Source organism: Pan paniscus, chromosome 4, assembly GCF_029289425.2.
Source record: "Pan paniscus chromosome 4, NHGRI_mPanPan1-v2.0_pri, whole genome shotgun sequence".
NCBI lineage: Eukaryota > Metazoa > Chordata > Mammalia > Primates > Hominidae > Pan > Pan paniscus.
Genome location: NC_073253.2, coordinates 44,443,236 through 44,461,834, shown reverse-complemented (window position 1 = coordinate 44,461,834; position 18,599 = coordinate 44,443,236). Strand labels below are relative to the sequence as shown.

Genomic DNA, 18,599 nt, shown 5'->3' with positions numbered 1-18,599 from the left:
GACAGTTAGACTATTCTGGAGAAGACTGGGCCTGAATTAGTGTCAATTATATAGGAAACTAACCTTGGGAATAGCAACACAGTATTTCCAGGAAAAAAAAAACGTTTTAAATAGGGGAAAACTTATGGCTTAGCTGAGAATATTTTTATAGGCATAGTAAACTAAACATTGATTATTGTTCTATTCAAAAGGAAGACTTAACATGTAGAAAGAATTGAGAATGACATTAGTTACATATTTATGCATTACTGGGTTCAAGATGGTTGAAAGATAATTAAATTCTCTTCTTTCATAGTTGGAGGTTCATAGCCAATAACTGTGAAGAACCACGAAGTAGCACTTATTAGAATATGTGACTATCAAACAAAAGTTTTGAAAGTGCTTCTGGCTGGGCATGGTGGCTCGTGCCTGTAATCCTAACAATTTGGGAAGCCAAGATGGGAGGATTGCTTGAGCCCAGGCGTTTGAGACCAGCCTGGGCAATATAGCGAGACCCTGCCTCAATAAAAAATTAGCCAGGCATGGGGATGCATGTCTGTAGTCCCAGCTACTTAGGAGGCTGAGGCAGGAGGATCACTTGAGCCCAGGAGTTTAAGGCTGTAGTGAGCCATGATAGCACCTCTGCACTCCAGCCTTTGAGCCAAAGCAAGACTCTGACGTGAAAAAAAAGAAAAATAAAGCATGCTCACATTTAACCTTAATAAAAATAAAAACTAATGATGACGTTGTATATACTGTGGAATTTTTAAAAATTATTGGTATTCTTTTTTTTTTTTTTTTGAGACGGAGTTTCGCTCCTGTCGCTCAGTGTGGAGTGCAATGACACCATCTCGGCTCACTGCAACCTCCGTGTCCTGGGTTCAAGCAATTCTCCTGCCTCAGCCTCCCAAGTAGCTTGGATTACAGGCACCTGCCACCACACCCAACTAATTTTGTATTTTTAGTAGAGACGGGGTTTCACCATGTTGGTCAGGCTGGTCTCGAACTCTTGACCTCAGGTGATCCGCCCGCCTCAGACTCCCAAAGTGCTGGGATTACAGGTGTGAGCCACCGCACCCATAGCCTGCTTTCACTTCTTTTGGGTACAAACCCAGAAGTGGAATTGCTGATATATGGTAATTCTATGTTTAATTTTTTGAGGAGTCAATATACTTTTTTCCACAGTGGCTACATCACTGTATATTCCTATTGGCAATGCAGGAGGGTTCCAATTTTTCCACATCCTCACCAATACTTATTTTCTGTTTTTGTTTATTTGTTTATTTAATAGCAGCTATCCTAATAGGTGTGAAATTGTATCTCATTGTGGTTTTGATCTGCATTCTCCAGTGATTAATAATGTTGAGCATCTTTTCATCCACTTACTGGCCATTGTATATCTTCTTTGGAGAAATGTCTACTCAAGTCCTTTGTCTATTTTTGAATTGGGTTGTTTGCTTTTTTGTTGAGTTGCAGGAGTTCTTTATGTATTGTGGATAAGCACTGCTTATTAGATATACAATTCACAAATATTTTCTCCCATTCTGTGGGTTGCTTTTTCACTGTTGATAGTGCCCTCTGATGCACAAAATTTTTAATTTTGATATGGTCCGAATTACCTATTTTTCCTTTTGTTGGCTGTCCTTTGGTGTCATATCCACGAAATCATTGCCAAACCCAATGTCACGAAGCCTTTCTCTATGTTTCCTTCTAAGAATTGTATACTTCTAGCTCTTACATTTAGGTGTTTGATCTATTTTGAGTTAATTTTTGTATATGGCGTGTGTTAGGGTTCTCCAGAGAAACAGAAGCAATAGGATATTCATAGACAAATAAGAGGGGATCTATTATGGCAGTTGGCTCATGCAAATATAGAGGTCATGAAGTCCCAGAGTGTGGTGTCTGTGGGCTGGAGCTGGAGAACCAGGAAAGCCAGTGGTATAATTCAATCTGAGTCTGAAGGCCTGAGAACCTGGAGCTTTAATGTCCAAAGGCAGGAGAAGATGGATATTCCAGTTCCAGAAAAGAGAGCAAGTTTGCCCTTCCTCTGCCTTTGTGTTCTATCCAGGTCCTCAACGACGGGAAGATACTCATTCACACAGGTGAGGGTGATCTCTACTCAGTTTGATTCAAATGCTAATCTCTTCTAGAAACACCCTCACAGATGCATCCAGACATGATGCCAGCTATCTGGGCATCCCTACGTCCAGTCAAGTTTAACACATAAAATTAACCACCATATGGTGTAAGTAAGGTAAGGGTCCAATTTTATTTTCTTGCATGTGGATATCCAATATTCCCAACATCATTTGTTGAAAAAAACTGTCCTTTCTCCATTGAATGGTACCCTTGTTGAAAATAGCTATATATTTCTAGCAAAACAATAAACATGTTCTCAATGTCATATCACAATATGATACCATGATGTACACTAGGGATACAATTGATACGCTTTTACCCATAAACAAATTGGGGTGGATATGTTGCTGGATACAAAATATACAATCACTTGGTATTTACTTGATAAAAAGAATATGAGCTGGTCCACATGGTTTTATATTGTACAAAGTGCCTTATACATTTAAAAATAACCCAGTCGTCGGCCGGGTGCAGTGGCTCACGCCTGTAATCCCAGCACTTTGGGCGGCTAAGGCAGATGGATCACTTGAGGTCAGGAGTTCAAGACCAGCCTGGCCAACATGGTGAAACCCCTTCTCCACTAAAAATACAAAAATTAGACAGGCATGGTGGCACATGCCTGTAATGCCAGCTACTTGGGAGGCTGAGGCAGGAGAATCACTTGAACCCAGGAGGCAGAGGCTGCAGTGAACCAAGATCGCGCCACTGAATCCAGCCTGGGTGACAGAGCGAGACTCCCTCTCGAAAAATAAATAAATAAATAAATAAATAAATAAATAAGAACGCAGTCATTTCATTACACCTACCTGGCTTCCATGTTATATAAATAGCACAAATTCATGAGAAGCACATAACCAATGAAGTGTCATAGTGCAAGCATATTTTTAGGAAATTATACAAACCTCTGATTTAGCAATATGGATATAAAAGAATCCTATTAGAATATCAAACCGGCTGGGCATGGTGGCTTACACCCGTAATCCCAACATTTTGGGAGGCCGAAGCGGGCCGACCACCTGAGGTCAGGAGTTTGAGACCAGCCTGGTGGTGGGCGCCTGTCATTCTAGCTATTCAGGAGGCTGAGGAAGGAGAATCTCTTGAACCCAGGAGGCAGAGCTTGCAGTGAGCTGAGATCACATCACTCAACTCCAGTCTGGGAGACAGAGCAAGAGTCCGTCTCAAAAAAAAAAAAAAAGAATAACAAACTAACACATCTTGAAGTCGAATTCCTTGAAAATTATGGCCTAGAAAGCCTACTTGGCTGGGCCTGATGCTCACACCTATAATCCCAGCACTTTGGAAGCCGAGGCAGGTGGATCACCTGAGGTCAGGAGTTTGAGACCAGCCTGACCAACATGGAGAAACCCCATCTCTATAAAAATACAAAAATTAACTGGGCGTGGTGGCACACACCTGTAATCCCGGCTACTCAGGAGGCTGAGGCGGGAGAATCGCTTAAACCTGGGAGGCGGCGGTTGCAGTGAGCCGAGATCATGCTATTGTACTCCAGACTGGGCAACAGAGCGAGACTCCGTGTCAAAAAAAAAAAATGCTCATGCAAATGAGCATCACAAAAATTATACAGTTGGCTAAAGGAAACACCAAATTGATAATAATGAAGCTAAACTAATAATTGACATTTTAAAGGAAAGACTAAGCCAAGCTAATACCTAACGAGCTGTCTGAGTCAACACATAAAGTGCTGATAACATACCTATCTAACTAGAAAATTGAGGAATCCCAAGGATGTAGGTATTTGCATAGTGGGAGCTTCACATAGTTACCAGCAATTCAACTTTTCAACTTTTCTTTCCTTTTTTTGAGACGGTGTCTCGCTCTGTTGCCCAGACTGGAGTGCAGTGGCATGATCTCAGCTCACTGTAACCTCCACCTCCTAGGTTCAAGCAATTCTCCTGCGTCAGCCTCCCGAGTAGCTGGGATTCCAGGCGCCCGCTACCACACCCGGCTAATTTTTTTATTTTTAGTAGAAACAGGGTTTCACCATGTTGGTCAGGCTGGTCTTGAACTTCTGACCTCAAGTGATCCACCCACCTCGGCCTCCCAAACTGCTAGGATTTCAGGCGTGAGCCACCACACCCGGCCAGCTCAACTTTTCAGTACAATGCCGAATCAATTCCTCTGTCAACTTAAGTGCTAATACCCCAGGGTTTTAGTTTTTGTTTTTGTCTTAGAAACGGGGTCTTACTATGTTGTCCAGGCTGGTCTTGAACTCCTGGGCTCAAGTGATCTTCCCAGCTTGGCCTCCCAATGTGCTGGGATTGCAGGCATGAGCCACCACACCCGGCCTAATACCCTAGGTGTTGGATAGCAAAGACATGTTATCCTTAATAACTCCTGAAGAAAGTTACTAGGAGTCCTTAGTGCAATATAAAAATTTACTTACAGAAAAGAAAAAACTCCTGCATTTGTTCATAAGAACCAAGGAAAGCACTTCCAATTTGGAATCAGTGGGCTGCCCCTTGAGAGGTGCACTCGGAGAACATAAAGCTAACCCTGAGAAGGATAAGGGAGGTGCGTCCTCCAAGATTTCGAAATCTGAGTGTACAATGTGAGGAGAGGGAGCAGAGGATGTAAGAGGAGAGGGATGACTCCACAGATCCTTTGAGAGAGAGGAAAGTGATCTACATTTTCTCAGCAAAAGCAGAGCTATCTTCAGCCAAGTTAGAAAGACTGTGAGGACCAGGGCAGTTTGAGATTTATGAAGTGCCCTTTAAAATTTTAAAATTTTTAAAATTTTTATTATTTATTTATTTATTAAAATTTAAAATTACACAATTTAAAAATTTTTAAATTTTAAAAATTTAAAAAGTATTTTTGGCTCTTGAGGAATTTTCTGCTGCATTAAAGACAAGGGAAAATTTACATTTAAATAACAACTCAAGAAATACTAAGGCAGGGCACAGTGGCTCACATCTGTAATTCCTGCATTTATGGGAGGCCAAGGCAGGAGTTTCGCTTGAGCCAAGAGCTTGAGACCAGTGTGGACAACAGAGCAAGACCTGGCTCTACAAAAAATGTTTTAAAAATATTAGCCAGAGGCCGGGCACGGTGGCTCACGCTTGTAATCCCAGCACTTTGGGAGGCTGAGGTGGGTAGATCACGAGGTCAGGAGTTCAAGACCAGCCTGACCAACATGGTGGAACCCCATCTCTACTAAAAATACAAAAATTAGCTGGGCGTGGTGGCGTGCACCTGTAATCCCAGCTACTTGGGAAGCTGAGACAGAAGAATCGCTTGAACCCGGGAGGCAGAGGTTGCAGTGAGCTGAGATGGCACCACTGCACTCCAGCCTGGGCAACAAAGCAAGACTCCATCTCAAATATATATATATAATATATATTATATATATAAATTATATATCTATATAAAATATATTTATATTATATATAATATATATATTATATATATTATATATATATATTTTATATATCTATATAAAATATATTTTTATATATATATTAGCCAGATGTAGTGGAGCAAGCCTGTAGTCCCAGCTACTCTGGAGGCTGAGGCAGGAGGCAGAAGGATCACTTGAGCCCAGGAGTTCCAGGTTGCAGTGAGCCATGATCTCACCACTGCACTCCAGCCTGGGCAACAGAGCAAGATCCTGTGAAAGAAAGAGAGAAAGAGAGAGAGAGACAGAATGAGAAAGAGAAGGAAGTACTATACTTTTACATGTATATAGTCCTTAGTTCTTATCATTTTTTTTTTTTAAGATGGAGTCTTGCTCTGTCACCCAGGCTGGAGTGCAGTGGCACAATCTCGGCTCACTGCAACCTCCGCCTCCCAGTTTCAAGTGATTCTCCTGCCTCAGCCTCCCGAGTAGCTGGGACTACAGTTGCCCACCACCATGCCTGGCTAATTTTTTGCATTTTTAGTAGAGACGAGGTTTCACCATGTTGGTCAGGATCGTCTCGATCTCTTGACCTCGTGGTCCACCCGGCTTGGCCTCCCAAAGTGCTGGGATTACAGGCGTGAGCCACCGCTCCCGGCCCTATCCTTTCTTAAATACTTTCACATAACTCATCTCAGGATTGACAGACCTTGATAGCGCCTTAAATCCTGGAGAGAATTCTGAAGAGGCTACAATAGGATGGAATGGTCAGAACATTTTTGAAAAAAAGCAGGTAAGACTGCAACCAGGCATGGTGGTTCATGCCTGTAATACCAGCATTTTGGGAGAACAAGGCGGGAGGATCACTATAACCCAGGAGTTCAAGGCTGTGGTGAGCTATGATCACACCACGGCCCTCTAGCCTGGGTGACAGAGTCAGACTCCGTCTCTAAAAAAATAAAAATAAGGCCAAGGCGGGCGGATCATCTGAGGTCGGGAGTTCAAGACCAGCCTTACCAACATGGAGAAACCCTGTCTCTACTAAAAATACAAAATTAGCTGGGTGTGGTGACGCATGCCTGTAATCCCAGCTACTCGGGAGGCTGAGGCAGGAGAATTGCTTGAACCCGGGAGGCAGAGGTTGCGGTGAGCTGAGATCACGCCATTGCACTCCAGCTTGGGCAACAAGGGCATAACTCTGTCTCAAAAATAAATAAATATTAAAAAATAAAAATAGGCCGGGGTGCAGTGGCTCACGCCTGTAATCTCAGCACTTTGGGAGGCCAAGGTGGGTGGATCACCTGAGGTCAAGAGTTCAAGACCAGCCTTCCCAACATGGTGAAACCCTGTTTCTACTAAAAATACAAAAATTAGCCAGGTGTGGTGGCGTGCCCCTGTAATCCCAGCTACTCAGGTAGCTTAGGTGGGAGAATTGCTTGAACCCAGGAGGCGGAGGCTGCAGTGAGCCGAGATCTTGCCGCTGCACTCCAGCCTGGGTGACAGAGCAAGACCCCATCAAAAAATAATAATAAATAATAATAAATAAAAACAAAGGTAAACAAATATCTCATTTAAGTTTACTCTGTTACCTAATATATTAGAAAGTCTTATCTCAAAGTTTTGTTGTCTGGAATCTTTTCTGTGGGGTCATAATTAAAATAAATCTTCCAACCCCTAAGTAAGTTCATACCTCCTATTGTTCAGGTAAGATAATTTTGAAGTCAACAGATTGTTGCTCTCTTACCTGACACAGCTGGGATCAGTAATTAGAATGTCAATTCAAAAAAGTAGATTAAAGCTAAACGTCAAAAAGTGACATATGGGTGCCATAGTTTGTCTTAATTTTTTTTCATTTTTCATTAATTAATTTTTTTTAGAGACAGAGTCTCGCTCTGTTACCCAGGTTGGAGTGCAGTGGTGTGAACACGGCTCACTGCAGCCTTGACCTTGTGGGATTAAGTGATCCTCCCACCTCAGGATCCTGAGTAGCTGGGACCACAGGTGTGTGCCACCACGCCTGGCTAATTTTTAATTTTTTCATAGAGAGGGGGGTCTTGCCATGCTGCCCAGGCTGGTCTCAAACTCCTGGGCTCACAGGATCCTCCAGCCTCAGCCTCCGAAAGTGTTGGGATTACAGGCGTGAGCCACCCTACCTAGCCAACATTTTTTTTTTCTAAAGCAACATCATTATGAGTCTTTTAACAATTAACTTGATTTTTAAAGAAATACCTTTTTGTTTGTTTGTTTGTTTGTTTGTTTGTGACAGAGTCTCACTACGTCGCCCAGGCTGGAGCGCAATGGTGCGATCATAGCTCACTGTAACCTCTGCCTCCCAGGTTCAAAAGATTCTCCTGCTTCAGCTTCCTGAGTAGCTGGAATTACAGGTGCATGCCACCATACCTGACTAATTTTTGTATTTTTAGTAGAGACAGGATTTCATCATGTTGGCCAGGCTTGTTTCAAACTCCTGACCTCGTGATGCACCCACCTCCACCTCCCAAAGTGCTGGGATTACAGGCATGAGCCACCGTGCCCAGCCTAGAAACACCTTTCTGTTGGGGTCATCATATTTTATTTTATTTTATTTGTGTGGTTTTTGTTTGTTTGTTTTTATGGCAGGGTCTCACTCTGTAGCCCAGGCTGGAATGCAGTGGCATTGAGAAGTGAAGCCAGCTGGGCTTCTGGGTTGGGTGGGAACTTGGAGAACTTTTCTGTCTAGCTAGAGGATTGTAAACACACCAATCAGCACTCTGTGTCTAGCTAAAGGTTTGTAAACGCACCAATCAGTACTCTAAATATGCACCAATCAGCGCTCTCTGTGTCTAGCTAAAGATTTGTAAATGCACCAATCAGCACTCTGTAAAAACGCACCAATCAGTGCTCTGTGTCTAGCTAAAGGTTTGTAAACACACCAATCAGCACTCTGTAAAAATGGACCAATCAGCACTCTGTAAAATGGACCAATTAGCACTCTGTAAAATGGACCAATCAGCAGGACGTTGGCAGGGCCAAATAAGGGAATAAAAGCTGGCCACCCGAGCCAGCAGCAGCAACCCGTTCGGGTCCCCTTCCAGGCTGTGGAAGGTTTGTTCTTTTGCTCTTCACAATAAATCTTGCTGCTGCTCCCTCTGGGTCCACACTACCTTTATGAGTTGTAACACTAACTGCGAAGGTCTGCGGCTTCGCTCCTGAAGTCAGTGAGACCACGAACCCACCGGGAGGAACAAACAACGCTGCATGCGCCACATTTAAGAGCTGTAACACTCACTGCGAAGGTCTGCAGCTTCACTCCTGAAGTCAAGCTAGACCGCGAGCCCACCGGAAGGAAGAAACTCTGGACATATCTGAACATCTGAAGGAACAAACTCCGGACACACTACGTGTAAGAACTGTAACACTCACCACGAGGGTCTGCAGCTTCATTCTTGAAGTTAGCGAGACCAAGAATCCACCGTAAGGAACCAATTCCGGACACAGCATGATCTCAGCTCGCTGCAACCTCCACTTCCCAGGTTCAAGTGATTCTCCTGCCTCAGCCTCCTGAGTAGCTGGGTTTACAGGTGCATACGATCATGCCTGACTAATTTTTGTGTTTTTGGTAGAGACGGGGTTTCACCATGTTGGCCAGGCTGGTTTTGAACTGCTGACCTCAGGTGATCCACCCGCTTTGGCCTATCCAAGTACTGGGATTATAGGCCTGAGCCACAGCAGCTGGCCCGCATCATATTTTATCATTTAAATAATATTTAATTAAATCGTACACACACATACATACATGTAGTAGCAAGTACAAGTGGGAATAACAGGTTTAGGTACAACACAACTATTGCTAACCACCCATCTCCACTATTGAGAGCAGAAGTAGTGTTCTCTAGAAACAGGCCTTCTAGGGTGCTGAGGGCATCATAAGATGCTTAAACTGAGCTTGTATGTTTCACAATTAGCTGATATTTTTTAAATGGTCTTTTATTAAGTAAATATCAAATTTCATAAGATATGAATTTGAGGACTGAAACTGTATTAGTCAGAACGGCTTTGGTTTCTAATAACAAACTCAAATCAGCTTATGCATACAAGGGACTCTTGAATTAGAGAACTGAGAAGTTTAGGAGCTGACTTGGCTTCAGGGTTCCCTTTCAGTCTGTTTCTCTCATCTTCACTGCTTCTCACAGCATATTTAGTCTCATGCTGTCATGTTTAGACTTTCTCTGTGTAACTGCGGAAGATGCCTGGTGTCAGCTCCAGTACATAAGCACGTAGTGGGTTACAGGGAAGTGGCTGTCTTCCAGCAGCTTTCTATCATGTCTCTGGAAGCCTCTGATAGGTCTTGGTTTGGGTTATGTGTCCATCTTTGAACCTATCACCACATCAGATGAGGCAGCCTGGATCTCATATCCGCTAATGTGTGGGCAGAACACAATCCCGTCAGGACCTCATGGAGTGGAAGAAAGATAAGGTTTTTTTTTCTTTTTCTTTTTCTTTTTTTCTTTTTTTTTTTTTTTGAGATGGAGTCTCACTCTGTTGCCCAGGCTGGAGTGCAGTGGTGCGATCTTGGCTCACTGCAATCTCTGCCTCCCGGGTTCACGCTATTCTCCTGCCTCAGCCTCCAGAGTAGCTGGGACTACAGGCGCCTGGCACCACGCCTGGCTAATTTTTTTGTATTTTTAGTAGAGACGAGGTTTCACCATGTTAGCCAGGATGGTCTTGATCTGACCTCGTGATGCACCCACTTGACCTCCCAAAGTGCTGGGATTACAGGCATGAGCCACTGCGCTGGGCTGAAGAAGGGTGAGTTATAAATGAAAAGCTGCATGTGTGCTCTAATAGAAGCTAGACATGCAAAAACCGCAGATGCCTCCAGCATAGACCATGCCTTTGTTACCATAATAGCAGGTATTCAGTCTAAGTCCTGCTCCTCATAGCACAGAAAACCAATCACTGAGACAATGAGTATTGCCAAGGAAGAAGGTTTTAATTGGGTGCTGCAGCTGAAGACATGGGAACTAGTCTCAAATTCATCTCCTTACTGACTATAATTAGGGGTTGATCTAGCAGGGAAGAAATGTAACTATGCATGGGAAAACAGGAACTCAACTTGAGAGGGGTAAGGAAGCAATCATGATGAATGAAGGGCCTGGATGCCATTGTCTGGATGCCACGATCTGGTGAGTTTCAGTTCTTTTTATTCACGTACTTTTTGAGAGGCTTTTGAGAGTCCTTTCCTGAGGAAGGAACTCAGATAATACAAATGTAAGGTTCAAGCTTAAGACCAGAACTGTCTATGGGACTATTGAGTTGGTTTCACCTTAGCTATTCTTTAATTCCCTCCTAAGACCAAGCCCATGGAAGCAGCTTGCCCTTAAATATTGAATGGCTCAACTGCTAGTAGCACTTTATTCTTGCAAACATTTTCACAGACTGATAAGGTTTGGATGTTTTGTCTCTTCCAAATCTTATGATGAAATGTGATCCCCACTGTTGGAGGTGGGCTAGTGGGAGGTGTTTGGGTCATGGGGGCAGATTCCTCATGAATGGGTTAGTGCTGTCCTCACAATAATGAGGGAGTTCTCGCTCTGAGAGCTCTTGAGAGCTCTGGTTGTTTAAAAAAGTGTGGCACCTCCTCCACCTCCACCACTCACTCTCACCTTGTGACATGTCTGCTCCTGTTTTGCCTTCTGCTATGAGTAAAAGCTCCCTAAGGCCTCACTAGAAGCCAAGCAGATGCTGGTGCCATGTTTCCTGTACAGCCTGCAGAACGGTGAGCCAATTAAACCTCTTCTTTTTCCTCTCTCCTTTTTTTTTGAGACGGAGTTTCACTCTTGTCGCCCAGGCTGGAGTGCAATGGTGCAATCTCAGCTCACTGCAACCTCCGCCTCCCAGGTTCAAGCGATTCACCCGCCTCAGCCTCCCAAGTAGCTGGGATTACAGGTGCCCGCCATCACGCCCAGCTAATTTTTGTATTTGTAGTAGAAATGGGGTTTCACCATTTTGGCCAGGCTGGTCTTGAACTCCTGACCTCAGGTGATCTGCCCACCTTGGCCTCCCAGAGTGCTGGGATTACAGGCATGAGCCACTGTGGCCGGCCCCCTTTTCTTTGCAAATTACCCAGTCTTTTTCCAGCGGTGACGACCTACCCAGGAGAACATGCCTCTCACAAAGGATCTCCTTCATCCCTTTCCAGAATAGGGGAAGAGGAAACACAAGAAGCAGTGCCTGATGCAGAGCCCCAATTCCTACTTCATGGGTGTAAATGCCCAGGATGGTACAAAATCACTACAGTCTTTAGCCATGCACTAACAGAAATTTTGTGTGTTGGCTGCTCCACTGTCCTCTGCCAGCCTACAGGAAGAAAAGCAAGGCTTACAGAAGGATGTTCCTTCAGGAGGAAGCAGCATTAAAAAGCACTCCGAATCAAGATGAGTGGAAAATCATCTCAATAAACACTTTTTTTTTTTTTTTTTTTTTTTGAGACTGAGTTTCACTCTTGTCGCCCAGGCTGGAGTGCAGTGGTGTGAGCTTGGCTCACTGCAACCTCCGCCTACCAGGTTCAAGCAATTCTCCTGCCTCAGCCTCCTGAGTATTTGGGATTACAGGCATGCGCCACTATGCCCGGCTAATTTTGGGGTTTCATCATGTTGGCCAGGCTGATCTTGAACTCCTGACCTCAGGTGATCTGCTCACCTCGACATCCTAAAGTGCTGAGGTTACAGGTGTGAGCCACTGTGCCTGGCCTCAATAAACACATTTTGGATAAAAAATAAATAAATTACCCAGTCTCTGGTATTTCTTTATAGCAATGCAAATGGACTAACATAGAGACATTATTTTATTGTGAGTGGTAAAGGCAGATTAAATGTCTTGCTTAGAATTACACAGCTGCTACTTGACTTCAAATTATACTATGAGACTACAGTAACCAAAACAGCATGGTACTGGTACCAAAACAGATATATAGACCAATGGAACAGAACAGAGGTCTCAGAAATAACACCACACATCTACAACCATCTGATCTTCGACAAACCTGACAAAAACAAGCAATGAGAAAAGGATTCCCTATTTAATAAATGGTGCTGGGAAAACTGGCTAGCCATATGGAGAAAACTGAAACTATACCCCTTCCTTATAGCTTATACAAAAACTAAGTCAAGATGGATTAAAGACTTAAACATAAAACCTAAAACCATAAAAACCCTAGAAGAAAACCTAGGCAGTATCATTCAGGACATAGGCATGGGCAAAGAGTTCATGACTAAAACACCAAAAACAATTGCAACAAAAGCCAAAATTGAGAAATGGGATCTAATCAAACTAAAGCGCTTCTGCACAGCAAAAGAAACTATCATCAGAGTGAACAGGCAACCTACAGAATGGGAGAAAATGTTTGCAATCTATCCATCTGACAAGGTCTAATATCCAGAATCTACAAGGAACTTAAACAAATTTACAAGAAAAAAACAAAGAACCCCATCAAAAAGTGGGCAAAGGATATGCACAGACACCTCTCAAAAGAAGACATTTATGCAGTCAACAAACATATGAAAAAAAGCTCATCATCACTGGTCATTAGAGAAATGCAAATCAAAACCACAATAAGATACCATCTCATGGCACATGTATACCCGTTAGAATGGTAATCATTAAAAAGTCAGGAAACAACAGATGCTGGAGAGGATGTGGAGAGAAATAGGAATGCTTTCACCCTGTTGGTATGAGTGTAAACTAGTTCAACCATTGTGGAAGATAGTGTGGCGATTCCTTAAGGATCTAGAACCAGAAATACCATTTGACCCAGCAATCCCGTTACTGCGTATACACCCAAAGGATTATAAATCATTCTATAAAGACACATGCACATGCATGTTTATTGCAGCACTATTCACTATAGCAAAGACTTAGAACCAACCCGAATGCCCATGAATGATAGACTGGATAAAGAAAATGTGGCACATATACACCATGGAATACTATGCAGCCATAAAAAAGAATGATTCACGTTGTTTGCAGGGACATGGATGAAGCTGGAAACCAACGTTCTCAGCAAACTAACACGGGAACAGAAAACCAAACACTGCATATTCTCACTCATAAGTGGGAGTTGAACAATGAGAACACATGGACACAGGGAGGGGAACGTCACATACCGGGGCCTGTAGGGAGGTGGGGGAGAAGGGGAGGGAGAACATTAGGACAAATACCTAGTGCATGCAGGTCTTAAAACCTAGATGACAGGTTGATGGGTGCAGCAAACCACCATGGCACATGTATACCTATGTAACAAACCTGCATGCTCTGCACATGTATCCCAGAACTTAAAGTATAATTTAAAAAAAACTACGCAGCTGATTTCTAACAGAGCTGAGTTCATAACTGGGTTTCCTTCGGATGTTTCCCTCTTTTCTTCTCTTGTGTTGCCAGAACTGATATCAAAGGGAAGGAATACAAGAGAAATATTCAATTTCACTACTTCTTTGATAGTTTGATATGTTGTCCCTAGAAGGCCATGATAATGATATGTTGTCTCTAACTTTCAGGCTAATTATAGGTACAGATAATGGGTGGTTATTTGGACTATTTTAAAAAATAGAGACAGGTTCTCACTATGTTGCCCAGGCTGGTCTCGAACTCCATGGCTCAAGTGATCCTCCCGCCTTGGCTTCCCAAAGTGCTGGGATTACAGGTGTGAGCCACCACACCCAAACTTTTTTTTTTTTAATAGGTTCTCACTTTGTCACCCAGGCTGGGGTGCTGTGGTGTGATCATGGCTCACTGCAGCCTCAACCTCTTGAGCTCAAGCAATCTTCCCACCTCAGCCTACCAAGTAGTTGGGACTACAGGTGCTTGCCACCACACCCGGCTAATTTTAAAACTTTTTTCGTGGAGATAAGGTCTTGTGCTGCCCAGGCTGATCCTGGATTCCTGGGTTCCAGTGATCCTCCCACCTCGGCCTCCCCCAGTGTGGAGATTACAGGCATGAGCCATTGCACCCAGTCTATTTGTCCGATTGATTTATTGAGTTGTGGAGTTTGCTAAAGGAAACCGCACCTATGTTTTTGTTTCTAAGGCTAATATTTTCCCTTATGTTTGACAATACATTGATATGCTAAGACTCTGCAGTGAAGATAGTTTATTTTTTATTTTTTTTTGAGACGGAGTTTTGCTTTTGTTGCCCAGGCTGGAGTGCAATGGTGCGATCTCGGCTCACCGCAACCTCCGCCTCCCGGGTCCAAGCCATTCTCCTGCCTCAGCCTCCCGAGTAGCTGAAATTACAGACATGCGCCACCATGCCTGGCTAATTTTGTATTTTTAGTAGAGACGGGGTTTCTCCATGTTGGTCGGGCTGATCTCGAACTCCCGACCTCAGGTGATCTGCTCACCTCAGAATCCCAAAGTGCTGAGATTACAGGTGTGAGCCACCGTGCCCGGCCTAAAGGCAGTGTGGTATATTGGACATAATGTAAGATATACAGTCAAACTGTGTTTGAATCTCAGGTCAATTACTTGTATCCTTGGGTAAGTCGGGTAAGCTCCATGAGCCTCTGTGTCCTATTAAAAGAAGAGTGATATCACCATCTATCTACTATACATACTTCACAGGATTGTGGTGAATATAAAATGAGGTAATTGTAGGGAAAGCTTTCCGTTGGCCCTCTGAAGATTTGTTGAACAATAACTCATAGCCAGGCATGGTGGCTCACACTTGTAATCCCAGCACTTTGGGAGGCCAAGGTGGGAGGATCACCTGAGGTCAGGAGTTTGAGACCAGCCTGGCCAACGTAGTTAAACTCCTACAAAAATTAGCCAAGTGTGGTGGCACACACCTGTAGTCCCAGCCACTTGGGAGGCTGAAGCGGGAGGATTTATTGAACCCAGGAGGTGGAGGTTGCAGTGAGCTGAGATGGCGCCTCTGCCTAGGTGACAGAAAGAAAAGGAAAAAAAGAAAACTCATAAAAGGAGATTAATTGGAGAAAAGGCATATACATGTATTAATGTGCACATAGATTGATTACTTCCAAGCTCCCAATAGGGTGTGGAAGTTTATGTATCATCTTGAGGTTCCGTAAAGAATGGGGTTTGGATAGTGGCAAAACAGGTTATGGGAGAGGGAGAAGAGGAGGCCTGGCGAAACCTCACAGGTAGCAACCTTCACGGAGAAGAGATGGTGAAGGTTTTTTTCAGATCTTTAAAACTGTCGGACTCTCAGTTAACTTGTTTTAGGTCAGAGAAGGGAAGGCCGTCAGAGAAAACCTAACTGTACTGATGTAGACTTTATTTTTATAGATGTAAATCTCCTCCACAACAAACAACCTTTCAGCTATTCTATTTCTAGCCCTTTTGAATAGACATGTTGAACTATGTCAAGGAAATAAATATGTTTTGGGGTGAAACATCTTGGTTTCCTTCATAATGTTTGTAAAAATACATTTGTAAAGTGTTTCGAAGGGCTCCATGAAATTTGCAAACTATAAGTTTTAAATAACTATGAGTTTTTTTTTTTTTTTTCATTTTAAGACAGGGTCTCACTCTGTTACCCAGGCTGGAGTGCAGTGTCATGATCATAGCTACCTGTAACCCCAAACTCCTGGGCTCAGGGGATCCTCCTACCTCAGCCTTTTGAGTAGCTAGGACTACAGGCATGCACCACTACACTTGGCTAAATTTTTTATTTTTATTTTTCATAGAGACTGGTTCTTGCTATGTTGCCTAGGCTGGTCTCAAACTTTTGGGCTCAAGAGATCCTCTGGCCTATGCCTCTCAAAATTCTGGCATTACAGGCGTGAGCTATCATGCTCAGTCACTATGATGTATTTCAAGAATGAGTATTAATTCAGGCATATTCTACTATGTATGACCAATTATGTGGTTTTTACTGCTGTTCACAGATGAGATAGCCGGTTTTCCTCCCCTTCCCTTCACATGGAAGACTGTGGCTGGGTGGGCCATCTGTCTAGTTCTGGCAATTTTTTGTGAATGGAAGTGATTTGCATCACGTCTGAGTCAAAGCACTGAGTTTCCAGTGTGAGACCCTCCAGAGCTTTCTTCTCCTTTCAGATATAGATATATGTGTGTGTGTGTGTATATATATGTGTGTGTGTGTATATATATGTGTATATATGTATATGTATATATGTTTATGTATATATGTATATTAGATGTGTGTGTGTGTGTATATATATATATACCTGGTAATATTTGAAATGTTTTCTCTAACAACCTGGGTCCAAGAGTGACAAAATTATGAAGCAGATACCCTAGCCAACTCTCTCTGGACATGGCCATGAGAAAGAAAGAAAGTTTTGTTGTTCTAAGACATCAAGATTTGTTGTTCTAAGACATCAAGATTTGTTGTTCTAAGACATCAAGATTTGTTCCCTCAGCATAACCTAGCCTATCCTAATGAAACCACTGTGATTAGCTTGGCCATTTTGGACATGGATGTTTTGGTCTATGTCAGTGAAGGTATATGGAAATGTCTGTTTAGTAAAAGAGACATAAGAAGATAATCTTGGCAAGTAATAGTCTTATGACTTCCTGTGTGTTTTTCCTTAAGCAAAAGAATGTCACAGGTCAGGTGTAGTAGCTTACACCTGTAATCCCAGCACTTTGGGAACCCGGGAGGTGGAGCTTGCAGTGAGCCAAGATCATGCCACTGCCCTCCAGCCTGGGCGACAGAGCGAGACTCCGTCTCAAAAATAAAATAAAATAAAAGGACACATAAGTGGCAGATGAGTGGCAGAGATAAGGCCACTCTCTCTTCTTTTTTTTTTTTTTTTGAGATGGAGTCTCACTCTGTCACCCAGGCGTGATATCGGCTCACTGCAATCTCCGCCTCCCGGGTTCAAACAATTCTCCTGCCTCAGCCTCTGGAGTAACTGGAATTACAGGCGCCCACCACCACGCCCAGCTAATTTTTGTATTTTTAGTAGAGACGGGATTTCACCATGTTGGCCAGGCTGGTCCCGAACTCCTGACCTCAGGTGCTCCGCCCGCCTCGGCCTCCCAAAGTGCTGGGATTACAGGCGTGAGCCACCGCGCCCGGCACACTCTCTGTTCTAAGTGGAACTGCTCACCTGGCTGCCCATCTGTCCCTCCCACTCTAGTCTCTGTGACTTGCCTTTTGCTCACACTAATTCCTCTACCTGGAACATTCTCTTCCCAACTTTGCATCTGGAAGTTCGTATTCTAAAATATTGCCAGTGCTTCAAGACTGAGCTAAGATACTTTCTCTTTCATTTATTATTATTTTTTAAAAGCTCCTTTAGGCCGGGCGCGGTGGCTCACACCTGTAATCCCAGCATTTTGGGAGGCCGAGGCGGGCAGATCACCTGAGGTCGGGAGTTTGAGACCAGCCTGGCCAACACAGTAAAACCCCGTCTCTACTAAAAATACAAAAACTAGTCTGGTGTGGTGGCATACGTCTGTTATCCCAGCTACTCAGGAGGTTGAGGCAGGAGAATGGCTTGGACCCAGGAGGCGGATGTTGCAGTGAACCGGATATCACGCCATTGCACTCCAGCCTGGGCAACAGAGCAAGACTCCATCTCAAAAAAAAAAAAAAAAAAAACTAGGCTGGGCGCGGTGGCTCACGCCTGTAATCCCAGCACTTTGGGAGACCGAGGTGGGCGGATCACGAGGTCAGGAGATCGAGACCATCCTGGCTAACATGGTGAAACCCCATCTCTACTAAAAATACAAAAAAATTAGCTGGGCGTGGTGGCATGTGCCTGTAGTCCCAGCTACTAGGGAGGCTGAGGCAGGAGCATCACTTGAACCCAGGAGGCAGAGGTCACAGTGAGCCAAGATCACGCCACTGCACTCCAGCCTGGGTGACAGAGCAAGACTCCATCTCAAAAAAAAAAAAAAACAAACTGCTTTAATTTCTCTTCTTCTCTAAGAAGTGGCTTCCCCCTATGCTGTATATACTTCAAAAACAATTTAAATCAGCCAGGTGTGGTGGCTCATGCCTGTAGTCCCAGCACTTTAGGAGGCTGAGGCTGGCAGTTCACCTGAGATCAGGAGTTCAAGACCAGCCTGGCCAACATGGCAAAACCCCGTCTCTACTAAAAGTACAAAAAAATTAGCCGGGCATGGCCTGTAATCCCAGCTACTCGGGAAGCTGAGGCAG

General features: G+C 43.7%; 1 protein-coding gene across 1 annotated transcript; it reads left to right on the top strand.

Moving 5' to 3' along the window:
* Window positions 1–11,424: 11,424 nt before the first annotated feature.
* LOC106634773 (uncharacterized) lies at window positions 11,425–13,622 on the top strand. The gene has a single exon (XM_055112324.1). The coding sequence runs from the start codon at window positions 11,446–11,448 to the stop codon at window positions 11,869–11,871; it is 426 nt and encodes a 141-aa protein (XP_054968299.1). The 5' UTR covers window positions 11,425–11,445; the 3' UTR covers window positions 11,872–13,622.
* Window positions 13,623–18,599: the final 4,977 nt, after the last annotated feature.

Excerpts from the sequence above, each read along its gene's own strand:
- LOC106634773 (XM_055112324.1), top strand. The coding sequence starts at position 11,446 with ATGGGGTTTCACCATTTTGGCCAGGCTGGTCTTGAACTCCTGACCTCA.